This window comes from Nerophis ophidion, linkage group LG03, assembly GCF_033978795.1.
Source record: "Nerophis ophidion isolate RoL-2023_Sa linkage group LG03, RoL_Noph_v1.0, whole genome shotgun sequence".
Taxonomy (NCBI): Eukaryota; Metazoa; Chordata; class Actinopteri; order Syngnathiformes; family Syngnathidae; genus Nerophis; species Nerophis ophidion.
In genome coordinates this window covers 68,076,599-68,096,899 of record NC_084613.1, presented here as the reverse complement: position 1 = coordinate 68,096,899, position 20,301 = coordinate 68,076,599, and the positions used below count along the sequence as shown (strand labels likewise).

The 20,301-nt window shown below is 39.8% G+C and overlaps 1 protein-coding gene across 7 annotated transcripts in view; it reads left to right on the top strand.

The window, feature by feature from the left end:
- snx14 (sorting nexin 14) overlaps positions 1–20,301 on the top strand; it is an 86,095-nt gene that overhangs the window by 35,690 nt on the left and 30,104 nt on the right. For all 7 annotated transcript variants that reach the window (XR_009806208.1, XM_061895905.1, XM_061895904.1 and 4 more), the window contains 2 exons: positions 3,807–3,890; positions 13,584–13,684. Coding sequence is in view for 6 of the 7 variants with exons in the window: in XM_061895905.1 (XP_061751889.1) it covers positions 3,807–3,890; positions 13,584–13,684 (185 nt within the window). In the remaining variant the exon portion in view is untranslated. The remainder of the gene's footprint in view (positions 1–3,806; positions 3,891–13,583; positions 13,685–20,301) is intronic.

Below are 20,301 nucleotides of genomic sequence, written 5' to 3'. Positions count from 1 at the left end.
CACAAACACACAGTGATTCCTTGTTTAAAATTCACGGAGGTGAAACTTTACAATGGATCAGAGCGGATATGGATCCCAACCGAATGTCAACCAGCAGGTTTCGGTGGGAAAATTGTGGTTAAAAAGTCACTTCTTACCGGATATCCGCTGAGCTTGTGCCGCCCATAGCTGCCGTTGACTTCCCTGAGACACTGCGCGTCAACACCCGGCCGTCGACGTACATATCCGACTCTCAGGTACTGTCAAACTCACTAAAACACTAGCAACACAATATAAATATAAGGGATTTCCCAGAATTATCCTAGTAAATGTCTCTAAAAACATATCAATCCGTTTCACTGCAATTTTTTTTTCTTTTTTTTCTAGTCCGTCGCTATCAATATCTTCAAACACAAATCTTTCATCCTCGCTCAAATTAATGGGGAAATTGTCGTTTTCTCGGTCCGATAGCTCTTTTTGTTGGAGGTCTTCCATTAAAATCAATGTGAATATGTGAGGAGCCATCAACATGTGACGTCATCGTCTGCGACTTCCGGTAGAGACAGGGCTTTTCTCCAGTTGCGAACTTTATCGTGGATGTTCTCTACTAAATCCTTTCAGCAAAAATATGGCAATATCGCAAAATGATGAAGTATGACACATAGAATGGACCTGCTATCCCCGTTTAAATAAGAAAATCTCATTTCAGTAGGCCTTTAAAAATAAGAATATAACAAGAGAAACTACGCAGTAGTGACCATGTTATGAAAATGTATTTCACTTTAGTAAACAATTATAGCTTTGCCTCCTCGTACCCCCCTTCCCCCAGAGAGGAGTTGTACAGTCTGATGGCGTATGCAACAAAGGAGTTTTTAAGTCTATTAGTCCTGCACTTGGGATGAAGCAGTCTAGCACTGAACAGGCTCCTCTGGCTACTCATAACGGTATGCAGAAGGTGACTGGCATCATCCAGGATGCTCACTAGTTTTTCCACCGTCCTCTTCTCTGCCACCGTCACCAGTGAGTCCACTTTTATTCTGATCTTGGAGCCGGTCCGCCTGATCAGTTTCTCCCGGCTGGAGCAATGACAGACTGGTAGTACTTCCACAAAAGTTTTTTGGAGATGTTGAAGGAGCGCAGCATCCTCAGGAAGTACAGCCTGCTCTGTCCTTTCTTGTACAAGTGGTCCGTCTTAACAGTCCAGTCCAGCTTGTTGTCCGCCCACACCCCGAGGTACTTGAATGAGTCCACGGCCTGTATCTCGACTCCCTTGATCACAATGTGTTGTGACCTTGGACTCAACCTCCCAAAGTCAATGACCAGCTCCTTGGTCTTTGACGAATTGAGCTGCAAGAGGTTCCTGTGGCAAAGTCCCTCACCAGGCTCCGAAACTCCTCCTCTCTGCCGTCCCTGATGCACCCGACGATGGCTGTGTCATCCGCAAACTTCTGGATGTGACACAGCTCCGAGTTGTAGCAGAAGTCAGCGGTGTACAGGGTGAAGAGAAGAGAGGCCAGCACTTTTGGTGCTGCTGATCAGTGTCAGACATGATGTCTTTCAGTCTGACGTAATGTGGGCTATTGGTGAGGTAGTTTGAAAACCAGGGAGGGGTCCACTCGCATTCTGTCCAGCTTGTCCTGGAGAAGGCGGGGCTGGATAGTATTAAAGGCACTTGGCTTGGGCCCCCCTGCGCTTCTGGGCCGCTACCCCCCATGCTGGGGCCCTGGCAGTGCTGTCCAGCTGCCTTGTGACTGTCCCTCTCTTGTAAAAGTTTTTTTAATTTATTTTCAAAATGTATTTACTATTTATTAATTTTTTTGAGTTTAGATTTTTTTTTTTTTTTTAAATCATGTGTGCATGTCCTAGGATGTGTGTATGTATCTATAATGTGGATATATATATATATATATATATATATATATATATATATATATATTATACATATACCGTATTTTTCGGAGTATAAGTCGCTCCGGAGTATAAGATGCACCTGCCGAAAATGCATAATAAAGAGGGAAAAACAACATATATAAGTCGCACTGGAGTATAAGTCGCATTTTTGGGGAATTTTTTTTTGATAAAACCCAACACCAAGAATAGACATTTGAAAGGCAATTTAAAATAAATAAAGAATAGTGAACAACAGGCTGAATAAGTGTACGTTATATGAGGCATAAATAACCAACTGAGAAGGTGCCTGGTATGTTAACGTAACATATTATGGTAAGAGTCATTCAAATAACTATAACATATAGAAAGAACATGTTATACCTTTACCGAACAATCTGTCACTCCTAATCCATAAATCCCATAAAATCTTATACGTCTAGTCTCTTACGTGAATGAGCTAAATAATATTATTTGATATTTTACGGTAACGTGTTAATAATTTCACACATAAGTCGCTCCTGAGTATAAGTCGCACCCCCCGCCAAACTATGAAAAAAACTGCGACTTATAGTCCGAAAAATACGGTGTGTATATATATATATATATATATATATATATATATATATATATATATATATATATATATATATATATATGAAACATTTTAAAGGGGCGAATAAAATAAAATAACCATGTCTGTCCGTCTATCTGACACATATACACATACTGTACATACACAAGCACATATCCGTGCATACACTTATGCATATAATCACGTTTCATCAATCTATATCATAACGTTGTCCCCTCAGGGGAAACTGGGTAAAACACGACATACTGATAGACGCTTAACCTATTTTTTCTATAACAATCTACAAGGTTAATTTAGTCCTCTTGTCTTTTTCCCCCTCCATTTATTTGCTTTCGTATGTAATTCAAATTTTGATTGCGTTTATGTATTGTTGCATTTACATTTTTTTTATTGCTGACAATTGAGGTAATTAGTATTTATTATTAATAATGCTATTTCTATTGGTATTGTTATTGCCCAATTTATTGTGCAATAATTTTCATTGTCATTTCTGTGTTATTACAATCTACTCGAGTAACTGCTTCTTTGATATCATTTATCGTATCTTATTTGTACATTACGTATTTGCTGATGTTCTGTTTTTGTTGTTATAGTTGCTTCTCTGTGTTATCCCCCTCTTGTACCTGCAATTTCCACCTGTGTCTTCCCTTTTTTCAAATTTCTATCCCCTGCCGCTCTGGTCCGACTGTGCCAAACATTAAATAAATCCATTTAATCAAGTCAAATAAATACAAATAAAACAACAAGAAAAGTATCCCACACTTTTGTAAAGTAAATCTATCCAGCATATATGGGCATGTACATCAACAATATGATTTTTCTGAGTGGCTGGACAGTACAAAAACAAAGAAAACATGATATAGTGGTGCTTTGGTCAACATTTTGCCTATATTTAGTTTTACAGGCCGTATTTAAGCCGCTTTCTTAATATTTTCGTGCTGCTTCTATAGCGAGTCTACTGACAGATATAAGTTTGCATGACATTAGTTGACATGTGCATGTACGAACCAGTCTGCAAGAGGGTGGAGAAAAAGAAGCTTATTAATGTCGGACTGCAATTGCGGACTTGCGTGAAGCACTTTATGTAAATTTCCACCATTTATGGACATAATTTGGGAAAAATGTCACAAATTGAGCAAATTCCAAATGGCTTGTTTGGAGGAGGTATGAAGGAATACAAGATTGTTTTGTAAATATCTCTGCAATGCCCCTATACTTTGATTTCAAATTTTCCGGAGTTATTCAGATCCCAAATACACTTAAACAGTTACCAATAAGTAAGAAAAGTTGGTTTTGCATGGTAGGTCCCATTTTAATAACTTTTCCTCTTTGTCTTTTATTACAGTGGGCCACGAGGCCGAGCACTGGTCTGTATACAGGAGATATCTGGAGTTCTACGTTCTTGAGTCAAAGCTTACCGAATTTCATGGTAGGTTTATTTTCTTTATATTGCTGCATTGCAGGTAGCTCCCAGAACCATCAAGATGACATTACAATACCTTGTCAAACTCAAGGTTTCCCTTATGTTGTTTGCAGTATGTCACAAATGTACAAACCTCGTTTCCATATGAGTTGGGAAATTGTGTTTGATGTAAATATAAACAGAATACAATGATTTGCAAATCATTTTCAACCCATATTCAGTTGAATATGCTACAAAGACAATATATTTGATGTTAAAACTGATAAACATTTTTTTTTGTGCAAATAATCATTAACTTTAGAATTTGATGCCAGCAACATGCGACGAAGAAGTTGGGAAAGGTGGCAATAAATACTGATAAAGTTGAGGAATGCTCATCAAACACTTATTTGTAACATCGCACAGGTGTGCAGGCTAATTGGGAACAGGTGGGTGCCATGATTGGGTATAAAAACAGCTTCCATTAAATTCTAAGTCATTCACAAACAAGGATGGAGCGATGGTCACCAATTTGTAAGCAAATTGTCAAACAGTTTTAGAACAACATTTCTCAACGAGCTATTGCAAGGAATTTAGGGATTTTACCATCTACGGTCTCTAAAATCCTCAAAAGGTTCAGAGAATCTGGAGAAATCATTGCACGTAAGCGATGATATTACGGACCTTTGATCCCTCAGGCGGGTACTGCATCAAAAACCGACATCAGTGTGTAAAGGATATCACGACATGGGCTCAGGAACACTTCATAAAACTACTGTCAGTAACTACAGTTGGTTGCTACATCTGTAAGTGCAAGTTAAAACTCTACTATGCAAAGCGAAAGCCATTTATCAACAACACAAAGGAACGCCGCCGGGTTGGCTGGGCCCGAGCTCATTTAAGATGGACTGATGCAAAGTGGAAAGGTCTTCTGTGGTCTGACGAGTCCACATTTCAAATTATATTTGGAAACTGTGGACGTGGTGTCCTCCGGAACAAAGAGGAAAATAACTATCCGGATTGTTATAGATGCAAAGTTCAAAAGCCAGCATCTGTGATGGTATGGGGGTGCATTAGTGCCCAAGGCATGGGTAACTTACAAATCTGTGAAGGGACCATTAATGCTGAATGGTCCATACAGGTTTTGGAGCAACATATATAGTCATCCAAGCAACGTTATCATGGATGCCCCTGCTTATTTCAGCAAAACAATGCCAAGCCACGTGTTACAACAGCGTGGCTTCGTAGTAAAAGAGTGTGGGTACATTCTTGGCCCGACTGCAGTCCAGACTTGTTTCCCATCGAAAATGTGTGGCGCATTATGACGCGTAAAATACGACAACAAATCCCCGGACTGTTGAACAACTTAAGCTGTACATCAAGCAAGAATGGTAAAGAATTCCACTTTCAAAGCTTCAACAAATAGTTTCCTCATTTCCCAAACGTTTATTGAGTGTTGTTAAAAGAAAAGGTGATGTAACACAGTGGTGAACATGCCCTTTCCCAACTACTTTGGCACGTGTTGCAGCCATGAAATTCTAAGTTAATTATTATTTGCAAAAAAAAAATGAAGTTTATGAGTTTGAACATCAAATATCTGGTCTTTGTAGTGCTTTCAACTGAATATGGGTTGAAAAGGATTTGCAAATCATTGTATTCCGTTTATATTTACATCCAGCACAATTTCCCAACTCATATGGAAACGGGGTTTGTAACACTTTTCTTATCTTCTCAAGGGACAACCCTACAGATATGCAACTTAGATATAAATACAGTGGTACCTCCACTTAAGAGTGCCCCAACTTAGTGTTTTGAGATAAGAGCTGTCCCTTGGCTAATTGTTAGGCTTTAAATTACAAGCATTGGTTAGTGGGTGTAGCCAATGTCACAGTGAACCCTGTAAAGTCAACAACTGGTCCTGCTCCCTAGCATTAGCTTATAGATAGAGATCAACATAATTTTGTTTTCCCACCATGGGAAGGAAATACAGGGGAATCTCAATTTACGAACGTAATGGGTTCTTGAACATTGTTCGTAAATCAAAAAGCAGTTATGGGCAAGCTACTTGGAAAATGTAGTAAGCTAAGCCACTATTTATTCTTGATTAAATGTAGGTAAGCTAAAGGGGAAGACCCACAGAATTTTTGCAAGATACGCAACAAAAGTAGCTTGCTATATCAACACTACATATATTTAAATATATATCTCAATGTATAAATTTCCACCAAACAAATAAGTAGATTATAAATAATGCTCAGTTGATTGCTTATTATATTAGGTACAAACTGGAAATATACCCTTTGTCTGGCTTTTTAACATTTCTTTTAAAGGCCTACTGAAACCCACTACGACCGACCACGCAGTCTGATAGTTTATTTATCAATGATGAAATATTAACATTGCAACACATGCCAATACGGCCGGTTTAGTTTACTAAATTACAATTTTAAATTTCTCGTGTAGTTTCTTGTTGAAAACGTCGCGAGTTGGAGGGGACATATTAGCACTTGCGGCTAAAAGTCGTCTCTTTTCATCGCGCAATTACACAGAATCTTTTGCAACTTGTTCAATTAATTATGGAGAAGTCAAAGTAGAAAGATGGAGGTGGGAAGCTTTAGCCTTTAACCACACAAACACACAGTGTTTCCTTGTTTACAAATTCCCGGAGGTGAAGCTTTACTATGGATCAGAGCGGTCAAGCGAACATGGATCACGACTACATGTCAACCGGCAGTTTTCGGTGAGAAAATTGTGGAAATAAGTCTCCTCTTACCGGAGATCAGCGGAGCATCTGTCGTGCTGCTGCTGCTGTGACTAATTCCCTTAGAGACTGGCGTCAACACACCCGTGGACACACCCCTCCGACTATCAGGTACTATTTAACTCACTAAAACACTAGCAACACAATAGAAAGATAAGGGATTTCCCAGAATTATCCTAGTAAATGTGTCTAAAAACATCTGAATCGCTCACAATGCAATCACCTTTTTTTTTTTCTAGTCCTTCGTTATCAATATCCTCAGCCACAAATCTTTCATCCTCGCTCAAATTATTGGGGAAATTGTCGTTTTATCGTTCCGAATAGCTCCTTTTGTTGGAGGCCCCCATTGTAAACAATGTGAGGACGTGAGGAGCCCTCACACGGGTGACGTCATCGTCTGCTACTTCCGGTACAGGTTAGGCATTTTTATTAGCGACCAAAAGTTGCGAACTTCATCGTCGATGTTCTCTACTAAATCCTTTCAGCAGAAATATGGCAATATCGCGAAATGATCAAGTATGACACATAGAATGGACCTGCTATCCCCGTTTGAATAAGAAAATCTCATTTCAGTAGGCCTTTAACTCACAAAGTTGTGGTACTAAGTATACAATGAGGGGGGACACAATAAAGACAAATTAAAGGCAGTTAAACAATAATATTATTCGATAAACATCAAACTACATATACACTCTATTGGAATGGAGACTTTTCAGAACAGGATCAATTACTGTTTAAACAGAAACCACAGTTACAAAATGACAATCATGGCAAAACTTAAAAGTGCAAAAACATTTGTCTAACAAAGCAGACTGTAACAAACTCCCCCTTAACAGACATCACGAAAAGTGAACATATTTTTGTGGCAGAACTGGAATCCTATGTAAATTTTATACCAGAGTGAACTAAGTAGCATGGGATAATCCGTATTGCTTGCATTTACATGATGTCACGTCTGGCTCATTAAATATGGGCGGTGGTCAAGCCCGCGTCTGTTCTCAATGGGTACTTGGCGCCATTTGGCTTTTCTCGAAGGAAAATGCTTATGCTTGCTTTGTTTTCGGCTGTACAAACCGTTAAAATTGCAAAAAGGATAAACGTTTCTTCAGAGTTCCTCTAGAGGTAATCAATAAGGGTGGACGAGTGCAAGATTTAAGAAAGACAACGCGAAAAGTGGCACTCATTCCAGTCAGAGCAGAGTCAAAGAACGCACATGTTTTCGGAAAGAGAATGAGGCGGGATGGAGGGACCATGTGTGTGGGTTCCCTCTCCTCTCAAAGTGTCAGTCCAGAGCAAGTCCCTCCTTCTTTTCAGGCTGGCTTGTTAGCTATTTTTGGACCCATATTGAGTAAGCGAAAATAACAAAACTGGGAAAACACATGTTGGAAGCACTGAGAAGTGGTGACAGAGTAATGGACAGTGTAAACAGAATAGGAGGGAGAGGACTCTGCACAAGAAGTGAAGGCCCAAAAATGGCTGCGCCCCAAGGCTTACAGCTGCACACTGAATTAATAAATACAATGTTCGTACGAGACATGGTTCACACACAGGCATATTTAGATCGGGCTTAAAGTTTGTAAATCGAAAATCTTGCAAATGGAGGAGTTCGTAAATCGAGGCTCTGCTGCAAGTGGGTGTTAAAGTCACAGTCGGACATTAAACTTTTCTCCACAATACTGAAAAAGTGGCTTAAAGGGGAACATTATCACAATTTCTGAATGGTTAAAACGAATAAAAATCAGTTCCCAGTGGTTTATTTTATTTTTAGAAGTTTTTCTCCAAATTTTACCCGTCACGCAATATCCCGAAAAGCGGCTTCAAAGTGCCTGATTTACACCATCGCTATATCCACCCGTCTATTGTCCTGTGACGTCACTGCGTGAAGCCACCAGAAACAAACATGGTGGATAACACATAAAGGTATAGCATAGGAACTCGGATTCAGACTCTGATTTTAGCGCCGTAAGCGATTCAACAGATTACGCATGTATTGAAACGGATGGTTGGAGTGTGGAGGCAGGTATCGAAAATGAAATTAAAGAAGAAACAGAAGCTTTAGAGCCATATCACGACAGACAGCGGCACGGGAGGAGGCGCGGACGAATTTGGCAATCGCCTTCTAACCAATGATTGGTATGTGTTTGTTTGGCATTAAATGTGGGTGGAGGGAAATGCTGGATGCAAATATAGCTACAAATGAGGCATAATGATGCAATATGTACATACAGCTAGCCTACATAGCATGTTAGCATCGATTAGCTTGCAGTCATGCCGTGACCAAATATGTCTGATTAGCACTCCACATAAGTCAATAACATCAACAAAACTCACCTTTGTGATTTCGTTGACTTTATCGTTGGAAATGCATCTGCTTTGAGTGTCGCAGGATATCCACACATTCTTGCCATCTCTGTCGTAGCATAGCTGTCGTTGGTAAAGTGTGCAGAACAAACGAGGGACATTCGCATCTTTTGGCCACTGTTGCAACTTGAATCAGTCTCTGTTCGTGTTGTTACACCCTCCGAAAACACAACGACGAGGCATGATGTCTCCAAGGTACGGAAAACAGTCGAAAAAACGGAAAATAACAGCTGATTTGACTTGGTGTGTGTAATGTGTTTGAGAAAATGGCGGGTCGCTTCACGATGTGACGTCACGGGTGAAAGGTCATTGCTCCGACAGGCGAACAATTGAAAGGCGTTTAAATCGCCAAATTCACCCTTTTAGAGTTCGGAAATCGGTTAAAAAAACATATGGTCTTTTTTCTGCAACATCAAGGTATATATTGACGCTTACATAGGTCTGGTGATAATCTTCCCCTTTAAGGAAAATCAGAAGTGCGAGCAGTAGAACTGGGTATAGTATGGACAAATTGGGCCAATTATTTTGTATGTGTTTTTATTTTTGTGCTTGTCTTAATCCTTTTGTGTGTGTTTTATATTTTTCTCAACTTAAAAAAAAAAGCCTTACCATGGACAAAAGTTGCAAATTAGGCTGTGGCTATATGTCTTATGTACTTTGACATTGGTTACCTGTAGCAAAGTTTAATTGTACTGTCACTGTCAAATAAATATATAAAAAAAACTAAAATAAAATAAGGACAGTGCTGACAAGAAGTAGATGATATTCATGGAATTAAAACAGAGTGTGTGCGTGTCGCCAAGTTGGTCACGCAATTTGAGCGTAATACTGCTATTCTACACCATAATGAAGCAAACGGAGTCCAATGCCAGCCAAAGATGTCAAGATAATTTATAAACGGCGAACATTTATCTATGAAAATATGGAAAAGCTACTGATAGGGTGTTTGACAGAGAAGCAGCTGGAAGGAAATACTGTAGAAGGTAAATAATACATTATTATTACATTACTTCATAAAACAACTGTAGTGGGTAGAAGTACATGCTTTTATGTTGATTTTATACAATATTTCTCAAGTTTTTTCCTTCTAAAGGCATGTTACATTTTAAAATGGTGCTGCTTAAAAGGTTGGCCAAGCACCAATTAAATCCACTTAATTTCAACGGGAGACATTTAATTGAGATAAGTGTTTTGAGGTAAGAGTTCCATCATAAAATCCATTACTGTTACATTTGCTGTTTTCTAAAAAAAAGTCAACACAGAGCCATTACATCGCTAAAATACCTGGCAACAAAAGTGAGTACACCGAAGAGTCAGTATTTAGTGGGATGAAATGATTTCGAGTCTGGAGGAGACAACACCTTCTTCCTCAGCAAAGTGTTTGGGCTCATTAGAGGGGCTCATGCTCTGCTTCAGAATCAATACATACTGTTTCTTAACTGATCACAGCTCCAGAGTTGGCATCCTCTCGTGCAGCCCAAGACGCAATTATTGTGTTACTCACTTGTGTAGCCAGATATTCACACAATAATGTCTGCGTGTTTGACTAATTTTTTAGTCGACAATACAGGAAGTCTTTACTGCTATACAAGATGTACAATGACTACTCTAATGTATGTCTTCCATGATATTTTCCTTTGAAAGGATATCCCGTAGTTAAATGGTTTCAGAACGGTGAAGGGTGTACTCGCCTAGGTAGGATACTGTATGTGTACCTTTCTGTTTTAAGTATCCGCTACAGCAAGGGTCTCAAACTCAATTCACCTGGGGGCCACTGGATGCAGAAACTGGGTGAGGCTGGGCCGCAAGAAAAGATTTCTTGAAAAATCTAACATGCACTTTTTAATGAATTCACCTTCTATGAATGGCTTTCCCGCCCTAGCAACATACTTGCCAACCCTCACGATTTTTCTGGGAGACTCCCGAATTTCAGTGCACCTCCCGACAAATTACCGGTGCAACCATTCTCCCGAATTCATCCCAATTTTCACCCGGCCGACATTGTTAAAGTGCCGTGACTGCACTGCTTTTAACGTCCTCTACAACAGTGGTTCTCAACCTTTTTTCAGTGATGTACCCCCTGTGAAAGTTTTTTTAATTCAAGTACCACCTAATCAGAGCAAAACCTTTTTGGTTGGAAAAAAAGAGATAAAGAAGTAAGATACAGCACTATGTCATCAGTTTCTGTTGTTTTAAATTGTATAACAGTGCAAAATATCGCTCATTTGTAGTGGTCTTTCTTGAACTATTTGGAAAAAAGATATAAAAATCACATTCACATTCAATCAATGTTTATTTATATAGCCCCAAATCACAAATGTCTCAAAGGACTGCACAAATCATTACGACTACAACATCCTCGGAAGAACCCACAAAAGGGCAAGGAAAACTCACACCCAGTGGGCAGGGAGAATTCACATTCAGTGGGACGCCAGCGACAATGCTGACTATGAGAAACCTTGGAGAGGACCTCAGATGTGGGCACCCCCCCCCCTCTAGGGGACCGAAAGCAATGGATGTCGAGCGGGTCTCACATGATACTGTGAAAGTTCAATCCATAGTAGCTCCAAGACAGCAGTGAGAGTCCCGTCCATAGGAAACCATCTCAAGCGGATCAGCAGCGTAGAGATGAAATAACTAAAGAACTTGTTGAAAAATAAACAAGTGATTCAATTATAAATAAAGGTTTCTACACATAGAAGAAATCATGAATTTAGATATCCATCTGGATTCATAAACTTAATTCTAAACATTTCTTCACAAAAAAAGAAATCTTTAACATCAATATTTACGGAAAATGTCCCCCCAAAAAATCTAGTTGTCAACACTGAATATTGCATTGTTGCATTTCTTTTCAAAGTTTATGAACTTACATTCATATTTTGTTGAAGTTTTATTCAAATATATTTATAAAGGATTTATGAATTGTTGCTATTTTATAGAATATTTAAAAAAAAATCTCACGTAACCCTTGGTATACCATCAAGTACCCCCAGTGGTAAGCGTAACCCCATTTGAGAACCACTGCTCTACAAAAATGTCATTGCGTCTGCTTTTACATTACACTACCAACGTCGGCTCAGTAACATGTTGTATGAGGCTTATGCAGATTCACGGAAGTGACTGCAAGACATACTTGGTCAACAGCCATACAGGTCACACTGAGAGTGGCCGTATACACAACATTAACGCTGTTACAAATATGCGCCACACTGTGAACCCACACCAAACAAGAATGACAAACACATTTCGGGAGAACAACTTAAACACAACAGAATAATTCTCCCGGGCTGCAATATACACAACCTCAACCGTCGCAAGAGGAGGGGTGTGAGGTGGGGGGTTTGGTGTATATTGTAGCGTCCTGGAAGAGTTATGGCTGCTTAGGATTCTGGGTATTTGTTCTGTTGTGTTTATGTTGTGTTACGGTACGTATGTTCTCCCAAAATGTGTTTGTCATTCTTGTTTGGTGTGGGTTTACAGTGTGGCGCATATTTGTAACATAGTGTTAAAGTTTTTTTTACGGCCACCCTAAGTGTGACCTGTGTGGCTGATGATCAAATATGTCTTGCAATAGCACACGTGTGTCTTACACGGCCAGATAAAACATACAACTGGGTTTGCACGCTGTTTGAACAGGATGTAGGCGGCGCTAAAGACAGTGCCCTCATGGCACCCCCTGAATATTGTTGATTGGGAGTAAATCGACAGGAATTCTAGAGGATGGATTTCTTGAAATTCAGGGGTCTCCCAGGAAAATTGGGAGCGTTGGCAAGTATGACGCTGTCAAGCACCGTTCATGCGTTCATATTAAACTTGCGGGCCGTGCTAGCATTAAATTGTCATATCAAGGTGTGGGCCGCAAAATAAAGTCTGTTTGAGACCCCTGCGCTACAGTATTAGTAGTCTTTGTAGGATTTGGTTTTCGACAAACATTTTTGACATAAGTCTGCCTCGGTTTTTCGTATACTGCGTGTAAGAAACTAGTCTATTTGACTGAAGAGTAAAGGGCCCAAACAAAGAAACCCATGCATTGGTGTCTCAGTCTCTTTATTATTAATTAATTAAAGTTATTAATAAAAACGAGTCACTATGGGGCCATATAACATTGCAAGTGCCAGACCTTTTGATAAGGAAAGAACTGGTAAGAAGTACAAAAGTGGCATCCCTCTCTTCCACCCACTCTGCTAATTGTCATCTTTGCGAACAAGTGGCTAACAAAGATAAAAATTATGTCACATTTTCATGTAGCTATTTTATTCGTTATTTACATGTATTTCACATTTTTTTCTGTATGTAAAACTACAATAATTATCATTAAAATGTGTGTTATGTTAATATGTTAGTGCATCTGGTCTAGATTTATTGTAATTATATTATTTCTTATGGGAAAAGTGGTCTTGTGTTTCTACCATATTACTATACAACAAAACCTTCATTAGACCTTTTTGGAACGGAATACCAACACGAACTGAGGTACCACTGTGTTCCTCAATGACTTCTAATTTCCATGGTATTTAGTTAGCAACTATAACACATCTGTCGCCCTTGTGCTGGAGTACATTCATGCATTAATTTCATTTGAAATCCTGCTGCAGGATCATTTCCAGGTGCACAGTTGCCTTCCAAGAGAATCATCGGTCCTAAGAATTATGAGTTCCTCACATCCAAGAGGGAGGAGTTTCAGGAGTACCTTCAGGTGGGTGTTCTGGTGGCAATTTGCTAATGAATTCAATTTAGACAGCGAGGCTACATTGATGTGTACTTATCAAATCAAGCCTATGAAGAAGACACATTTTCGTGTCAAGAAAATGCACAGCTTCAGTCACTGCTAAATACTCGACTATTTTGACAATTGTCTCTGAACTGCCGCCAGCCCGGCTTCATTTTGCCGTGACATGGTGACATTGAAGTGCAAATGCAGCCAAGGCATTTGTATTCATTCCACTTTCTTTTCTCCCAAGTCACACACGACCCTTGTCCTTATGAATCCTTCCACGAGAGTTATCTTTTAACTTGAGGGCTATTGATCTCCCCACAGCAGTACACATTTGGAAGTTGGAACCTTCTCAGTTCTCAGCAGCTAGAAGACTTAACTTACGAACATGTTAAGAAATGAGGGGGTTTTTGCAGCGTTTTTCAACCTTTTTTGAGCCAAGGCACATTTTTTACGTTGAAAAAATGCGGAGGCTCACCACCAGCAGAAATCATTAAAAAACGGAACTCAGTTGACATTAAAGACTCGTTGTCGCAATTGTTGAATATGACTTTAAAGCATTACCAAGCATGCATCACTATAGCTCTTGTCTCAAAGTAGGTGTACTGTCACATCCCCCCCTGACTTATTTGGACTTTTTTGCTGTTTTCTTGTGTGTAGTGTTTTAATTCTTGTCTTGCGCTCCTATTTTGGTGGCTATTCCTCTTTTTTTGGTATTTACCTGTAGCAGCTTCACGTCTTCTTTTGAGCGATATTTCCCGCATCAACTTTATTTTAACAATCAAGAATATTTCAGTTGTTTTTATCCTTCTTTGTGGGGACATTGTTGATTGTAATGTTCGGATGTGCTCTACAGTAAGTCTTTGCTGTCGTCCAGCATTCTGTTTTTGTTTACTTTGTAGCCAATTCAGCTTTGGTTTCGTTCTGCATAGCCTTCCCTAAGCTTCAATGCCTTTTCTTAGGAGCATTCATCTTTTGTTTATTTTTGGTTTAAGCATTAGAAACCTTTTTACCTGCACACTGCCTCCCGCTGTTTCTGATATCTACAGAGCAATTAGCTACCGGCTGCCACCTGCTGATATGGAAGAGTATTACACGGTTACTCAACAACAACACATCATTTGCAGACTATAATTACTCGTTTGCAAAAAATATTTTAACCCAAGTAGGTGAAATTAGATCATCTCCCACGGCACACCAGATTGTATGTCGCGGCACAGTGGTTGAAAAACACTGACATAAGGTGTACCTTGTCAGTCTTCCAGCTGGACAAGAAACTAACCAACATTCAAAGACAATCACTGATGTTTTTGGAGGGTGGGGGGAGGGACAGAAAAACCCCTCACAAGTTTATAGAATCCAGTACCAGATGTGTATTTTGGAGACTAAATAAATACCACAAACCCTATGTTAGAGAAACACTACACAATCCAACATCTGCAAGTAGTTTTTGATAGCATGCAATGTTTTGGTGGGACGAATGTCACACTTTGCAGGGGAAGGAACCGTGCACATAACTAGAGATATTTCTCCCAGACGATCAGCAAAAAAATTATTTTAATGATGAAAAGTAATAGTGAACTACAATGAAAGTAGAGCATACTAGTGTACTGTAGGACTGAATGAACTTTATTAGCTCTTTTTGGAGAAATAGGTCAGTACCTCATACTGACATGTGAGCGTACCAAAACATTTTACCACCTTTTAACAAGTGCAACATTTGTATCTGTTAAACTAGGACTTAAACAGTGATTTAAAGCAAAAAACTTAGGGCCCGATGAACTAAAGATTTGCATGTACTAAAATGTGCAAACCTGATATCATACTTAAAGCTGATCTGCTAAACATGTGCAAAGTGGATTGTGCCTTGTTAGGCGAGCAGAATAAGTTGTGCAATCCATTATGTGTGTATGTCTTCATTAATATGCAGAATATATGCTCGTCATAAAAACCCCCCACATTCCTGATCGGAGAAATTTCAAATATATTAAACAGAGTGATTTATGTTCAACACTCATCACCGTTTTGGATGCACTGTTTTTCATTTTATTTAGCACATGTCAGAAGGATGTGCAAACTGACACATACACACAATGCTGTGAGACAAGAGGTTCTCACCCTGCAAAGACAGACAGACAATAGACAGAGAATGCCCCGTCCTGCATGTATGTCAACATTTTGGACCCATAGAACTAAAACATATAACATATCGTCCATTCAGTTATTATCTTTTAGAATTTTTTAGCTGGTTGATGATTAGTGGGGCTGTATAAAATAAATTCTGTTGTCTTTTGGTGTCTACTTGCGTATTTTTAGGTCATTTTTTTAATTGAGCAAATATATTACTATAAAATATCTTCTACCTGAAAATACATCTTTCAATGTGCATTTTCCTTTTCCAGACGCAGGAAAGCGTTGGTGAATCGAGCCACAGAATTAAGTGTCAGTGTGCATATGTCCCTGTTGTCTATATTGAGATTCAGAATTAGTGTTACAAATTACAGATACAGTGGAGCAAAAAAGTATTTAGTCAGCCACCGATTGTGAAAGTTCTCCCACTTAAAATGATGACAGAGGTCTGTAGTTTTCATCATAGGTACACTTCAACTGTGAGAGACAGAATGTGAAAAAAAATCCAGGAATTCACATTGTAGGAATTTTAAATAATTTATTTTGAAATTATGGTGGAAAATAAGTATTTGGTCAACCATTCAAAGCTCTCATTGATGGAAGGAGGTTTTGGCTCAAAATCTCACGATACATGGCCCCATTCATTCTTTCCTTAGCACGAATCAATCGTCCTGTCCCCTTAGCAGAAAAACAACCCCAAAGCATGATGTTTCCACCCCCATGCTTCACAGTAGTTATGGTGTTCTTGGGATGCAACTCAGTATTCTTCTTCCTCCAAACACGATGAGTTGAGTTTTTACCAAAATGGATAAATGGATGATACAGCAGAGGATTAGGAGAATGTCATGTGGTCAGATGAAACCAAAATAGAACTTTTTGGTATAAACTCAACTCGTCGTGGTTGGAGGAAGAAGAATACTGAGTTGCATCCCAAGAACACCACACCTACTGTGAAGCATGTGGGTGGAAACATGCTTTGGGGCTGTTTTTCTGCTAAGAGGACAGGACGATTGATCCGTGTTAAGGAAAGAATGAATGGGGCGATGTATCGTGAGATTTTGAGCCAAAACCTCCCTCCATCAGTGAGAGCTTTCAATGGTTGGTCAATTTTCCACCATAATTTACAAATAAATTCTTTAAAATTCCTACAATGTGAATTCTTGGATTTTTTTTTCACATTCTGTCTCTCACAGTTGAAGTGTACCTATGATGAAAATTACAGACCTCTGTCATCATTTTAAGTGGGAGAACTTGCACAATCGGTGGCTGACTAAATACTTTTTTGCCCCACTGTATGTGCTGCTGGTTCAACACATTGCACACAGGTAGGAGCACATCAACATGAATGTGCAGAAAAATCAAGTGTCTCCGTGGTGTAAGCCCTCATTTAAATGAGGAGGTCTGCACCACTTTTCATTTGCCCTCAGTGTTAAACCACACGCAACACGCCCACTCATTGTACCCGCCGTTTTATTTTTTGCACACACTGTTTAGCATGTGGTATTTGGGAAGAAAAGGTAAAAATTAAGTAAATTTAAGATTAAAAAACTCTATACTGAATGTAAAGTTCAGCATTACCTCAAATTTTGAACCCATCTAAAGTGATACATTTGGAGAACTATTACTATACTATGTCATTAAAAAAAAATAAGTGAAAAAAAAATCCCCATTCTTTCTAAACGTTTTCTGTTCTTTTGTGAATTTGAAAAGTTTGAACTAAGAGTGGCACCAGAAAACATACGCTGAGTACAATATGAGCAATACAACTAATTGAATAGACAGTATTTGACAATACAAATACATTGCTAACACACTTTATCAATCAATTAAAATGCATTTACTATATGGCCCATAATCACAAATATCTCAAAGGTTTTCACACACTCATAACAACATCCTTCATCTAAACCAGGGGTCGGGAACCTTTTTGGCTGAGAGAGCCTTGAAAGCCAAATATTTCAAAATGTATTTCCGTGAGAGCCATATGATATTTTTTAACACTGAATACAACTAAATGCGTGCATTTTTAAGTAAGACCAACATTTTAGAGTATAATAAGTCTCTTGTTCTTTTTAATGTTATTCTAAAAGTTAACCAATAATAAATATAATACTTCTTATCATTAATGCAACATCTTGGATAGGTGCGATAGAAAACGGATATTTGGATTAAAATGCATGATTAAAATGCATGTGTTAAACGAGATGTTTAACACTGTGATTACCAGCAGAATTATTCATTACTTTATCGTGTTAAGCAATGTCAGCTAATATTTATCTGAGAGGCAGATGCAGTCATCAAAAGAGCCACGTCTGGCTCTAGAGCCATAGGTTCCCTTCCCCTGATCTAAACCCACAACCAGGCAAGGAAAAACTCAACAACAAAAATGGAAGGAAGTTTGAGAAGAGACAGCAGATTTGGAGACCCCCTTTCCTGGGTGATTGGTTTCCATTGATGTCAAGTGGGTATACTCATTGAATTAATAGATAATGTGGAAGTCCAGTCCATTGGGAAGCTAAAAGATAGTCATAGTCTTCTTCCAGGTCCGGCCAGGTGAAAAGTAATCTACCCCGCGTCACAACTCGAGTTAGCTAGCACGTCATCCAGACTGGTACCTCTCCGTAAATGATCGATGGCCACCTGGTATCAGGAGAAAGGAGGAAGCAGAGCAGAAAATCGGCAGATCACCTTGTCAAGAAAGAGGTCCATCTAAAAGCTCTCAGTATATACTACACTGCTGATCATTTCAACATTAAAGGCCTACTGAAACCCACTACTACCGACCATGAGTCTGAAATATTAACATTGCAACACATGCCAATATGGCCGGTTTAGTTTACTAAATTACAATTTTAAATTTCCCGCGAAGTATCTTGTTGAAAACGTCACGTGACGTCACCGGTTGTAGCAGACATGTTCTTCCAGCACCGATCACGGCTAAAAGTCATCTGCTTTAATCGCATAATTCCACAGTATTCTGGACATCTGTGTTGCTGAATATTTTGCAATTTGTTCAATTAATAATGGAGAAGTCAAAGTAGAAAGATTGAGGTGGAAAGCGGTTTATTGCAGTTGCCTTTAGCGACACAAACACAGCCGGTGTTTCCTTGTTTACATTCCCGAAGGTGAAGCTTTACTATGGAACAGAGCGGTCAAGCGAACATGGTTCTCTACCACATGTAAAAAGGCAGGTTTCGGTGAGAAAATTGTGGTAATAAGTCAGCTCTTGCCGTAGACATGAGTGGAGCTTGCGTCCTCCTGCAGCTGCAGACCCTTTTACCTCCTCCCACTGGAGACACTGCCGATCACCACACCTGTTGCCACACCCCTCCGACTTTCAGATACCATATAATCTCACTAAAACACTAGTAACACAATAAGTAGATATGGGATTTTCCAGAGGGCTTCACGGTGGAAGAGGGGTTAGTGCGTCTGCCTCACAATACGAAGGTCTTGCAGTCCTGGGTTCAAATCCAGGCTCGGGATCTTTCTGTGTGGAGTTTGCATGTTCTCCCCGTGAATGCGTGGGTTCCCTCCGGGTACTCCGGCTTCCTCCCACTTCCAAAGACATGCACCTGGGGATAGGTTGATTGGCAACACTAAATTGGCCCTAGTGTGTGAATGTGAGTGTGAATGTTGTCTGTCTATCTGTGTTGGCCCTGCGATGAGGTGGCGACTTGTCCGGGGTGTATCCCGCCTTCCACCCGATTGTAGCTGAGATGGGCGCCAGCGCCCCCCGCTACCCCGATAGGGAATAAGCGGTAGAAAATGGATGGATGGGATTTTACAGAATTATCCTAGTAAATGTGTCTTATAACATCTGAATCGCTCCCACTGCCCTCGCCTTTTTTTTCTTTCTAGTCCTTCACTCTCACTATCCTCATCCACAAATCTTTCATCTTCGCTCAAATTAATGGGGAAATCGTCGCTTTCTCGTTCCGAGTCGCTCTCGCTGCTGGTGGCTCAGATTGTAAACAATGTGAGGATGTGAGGAACCCTACAACCAGTGACGTCACACGCACATCGTCTGCTACTTCCGGTACAGGCAAGGCTTTTTTTTATTAGCGACCAAAAGGTGCGAACTTTATCGTCGACGTTCTCTACTAAATCCTTCCAGCAAAAATATGGCAATATCGCGAAATGATCAAGTATGACACATAGAAAGGACCTGCTCCCCGTTTGAATAAGAAAATCTCATTTCAGTTGGCTTTTAAAAGGAATAGGATGAGGGGCTCTGTCATCCTGGAGGCTTTTTCGCATCGGGAGGAACCAGTTTAGGTTGCTCGGACATCGTGTCTTGATGCCTCCTAGAAGCCTCCCTGGTGAGGTGTACCGGGCATTCCCAGTCAAAAGAAGGCCCCGGGCTAGACCCAAGACACGCTGGAGGGATTATATCTCGCAGCTAGCCTGGGAAAGCTTCGAAGTTCCTCCGGTGGAACAGGAAGAGGTTGCAGTAGACCTACTGAGGC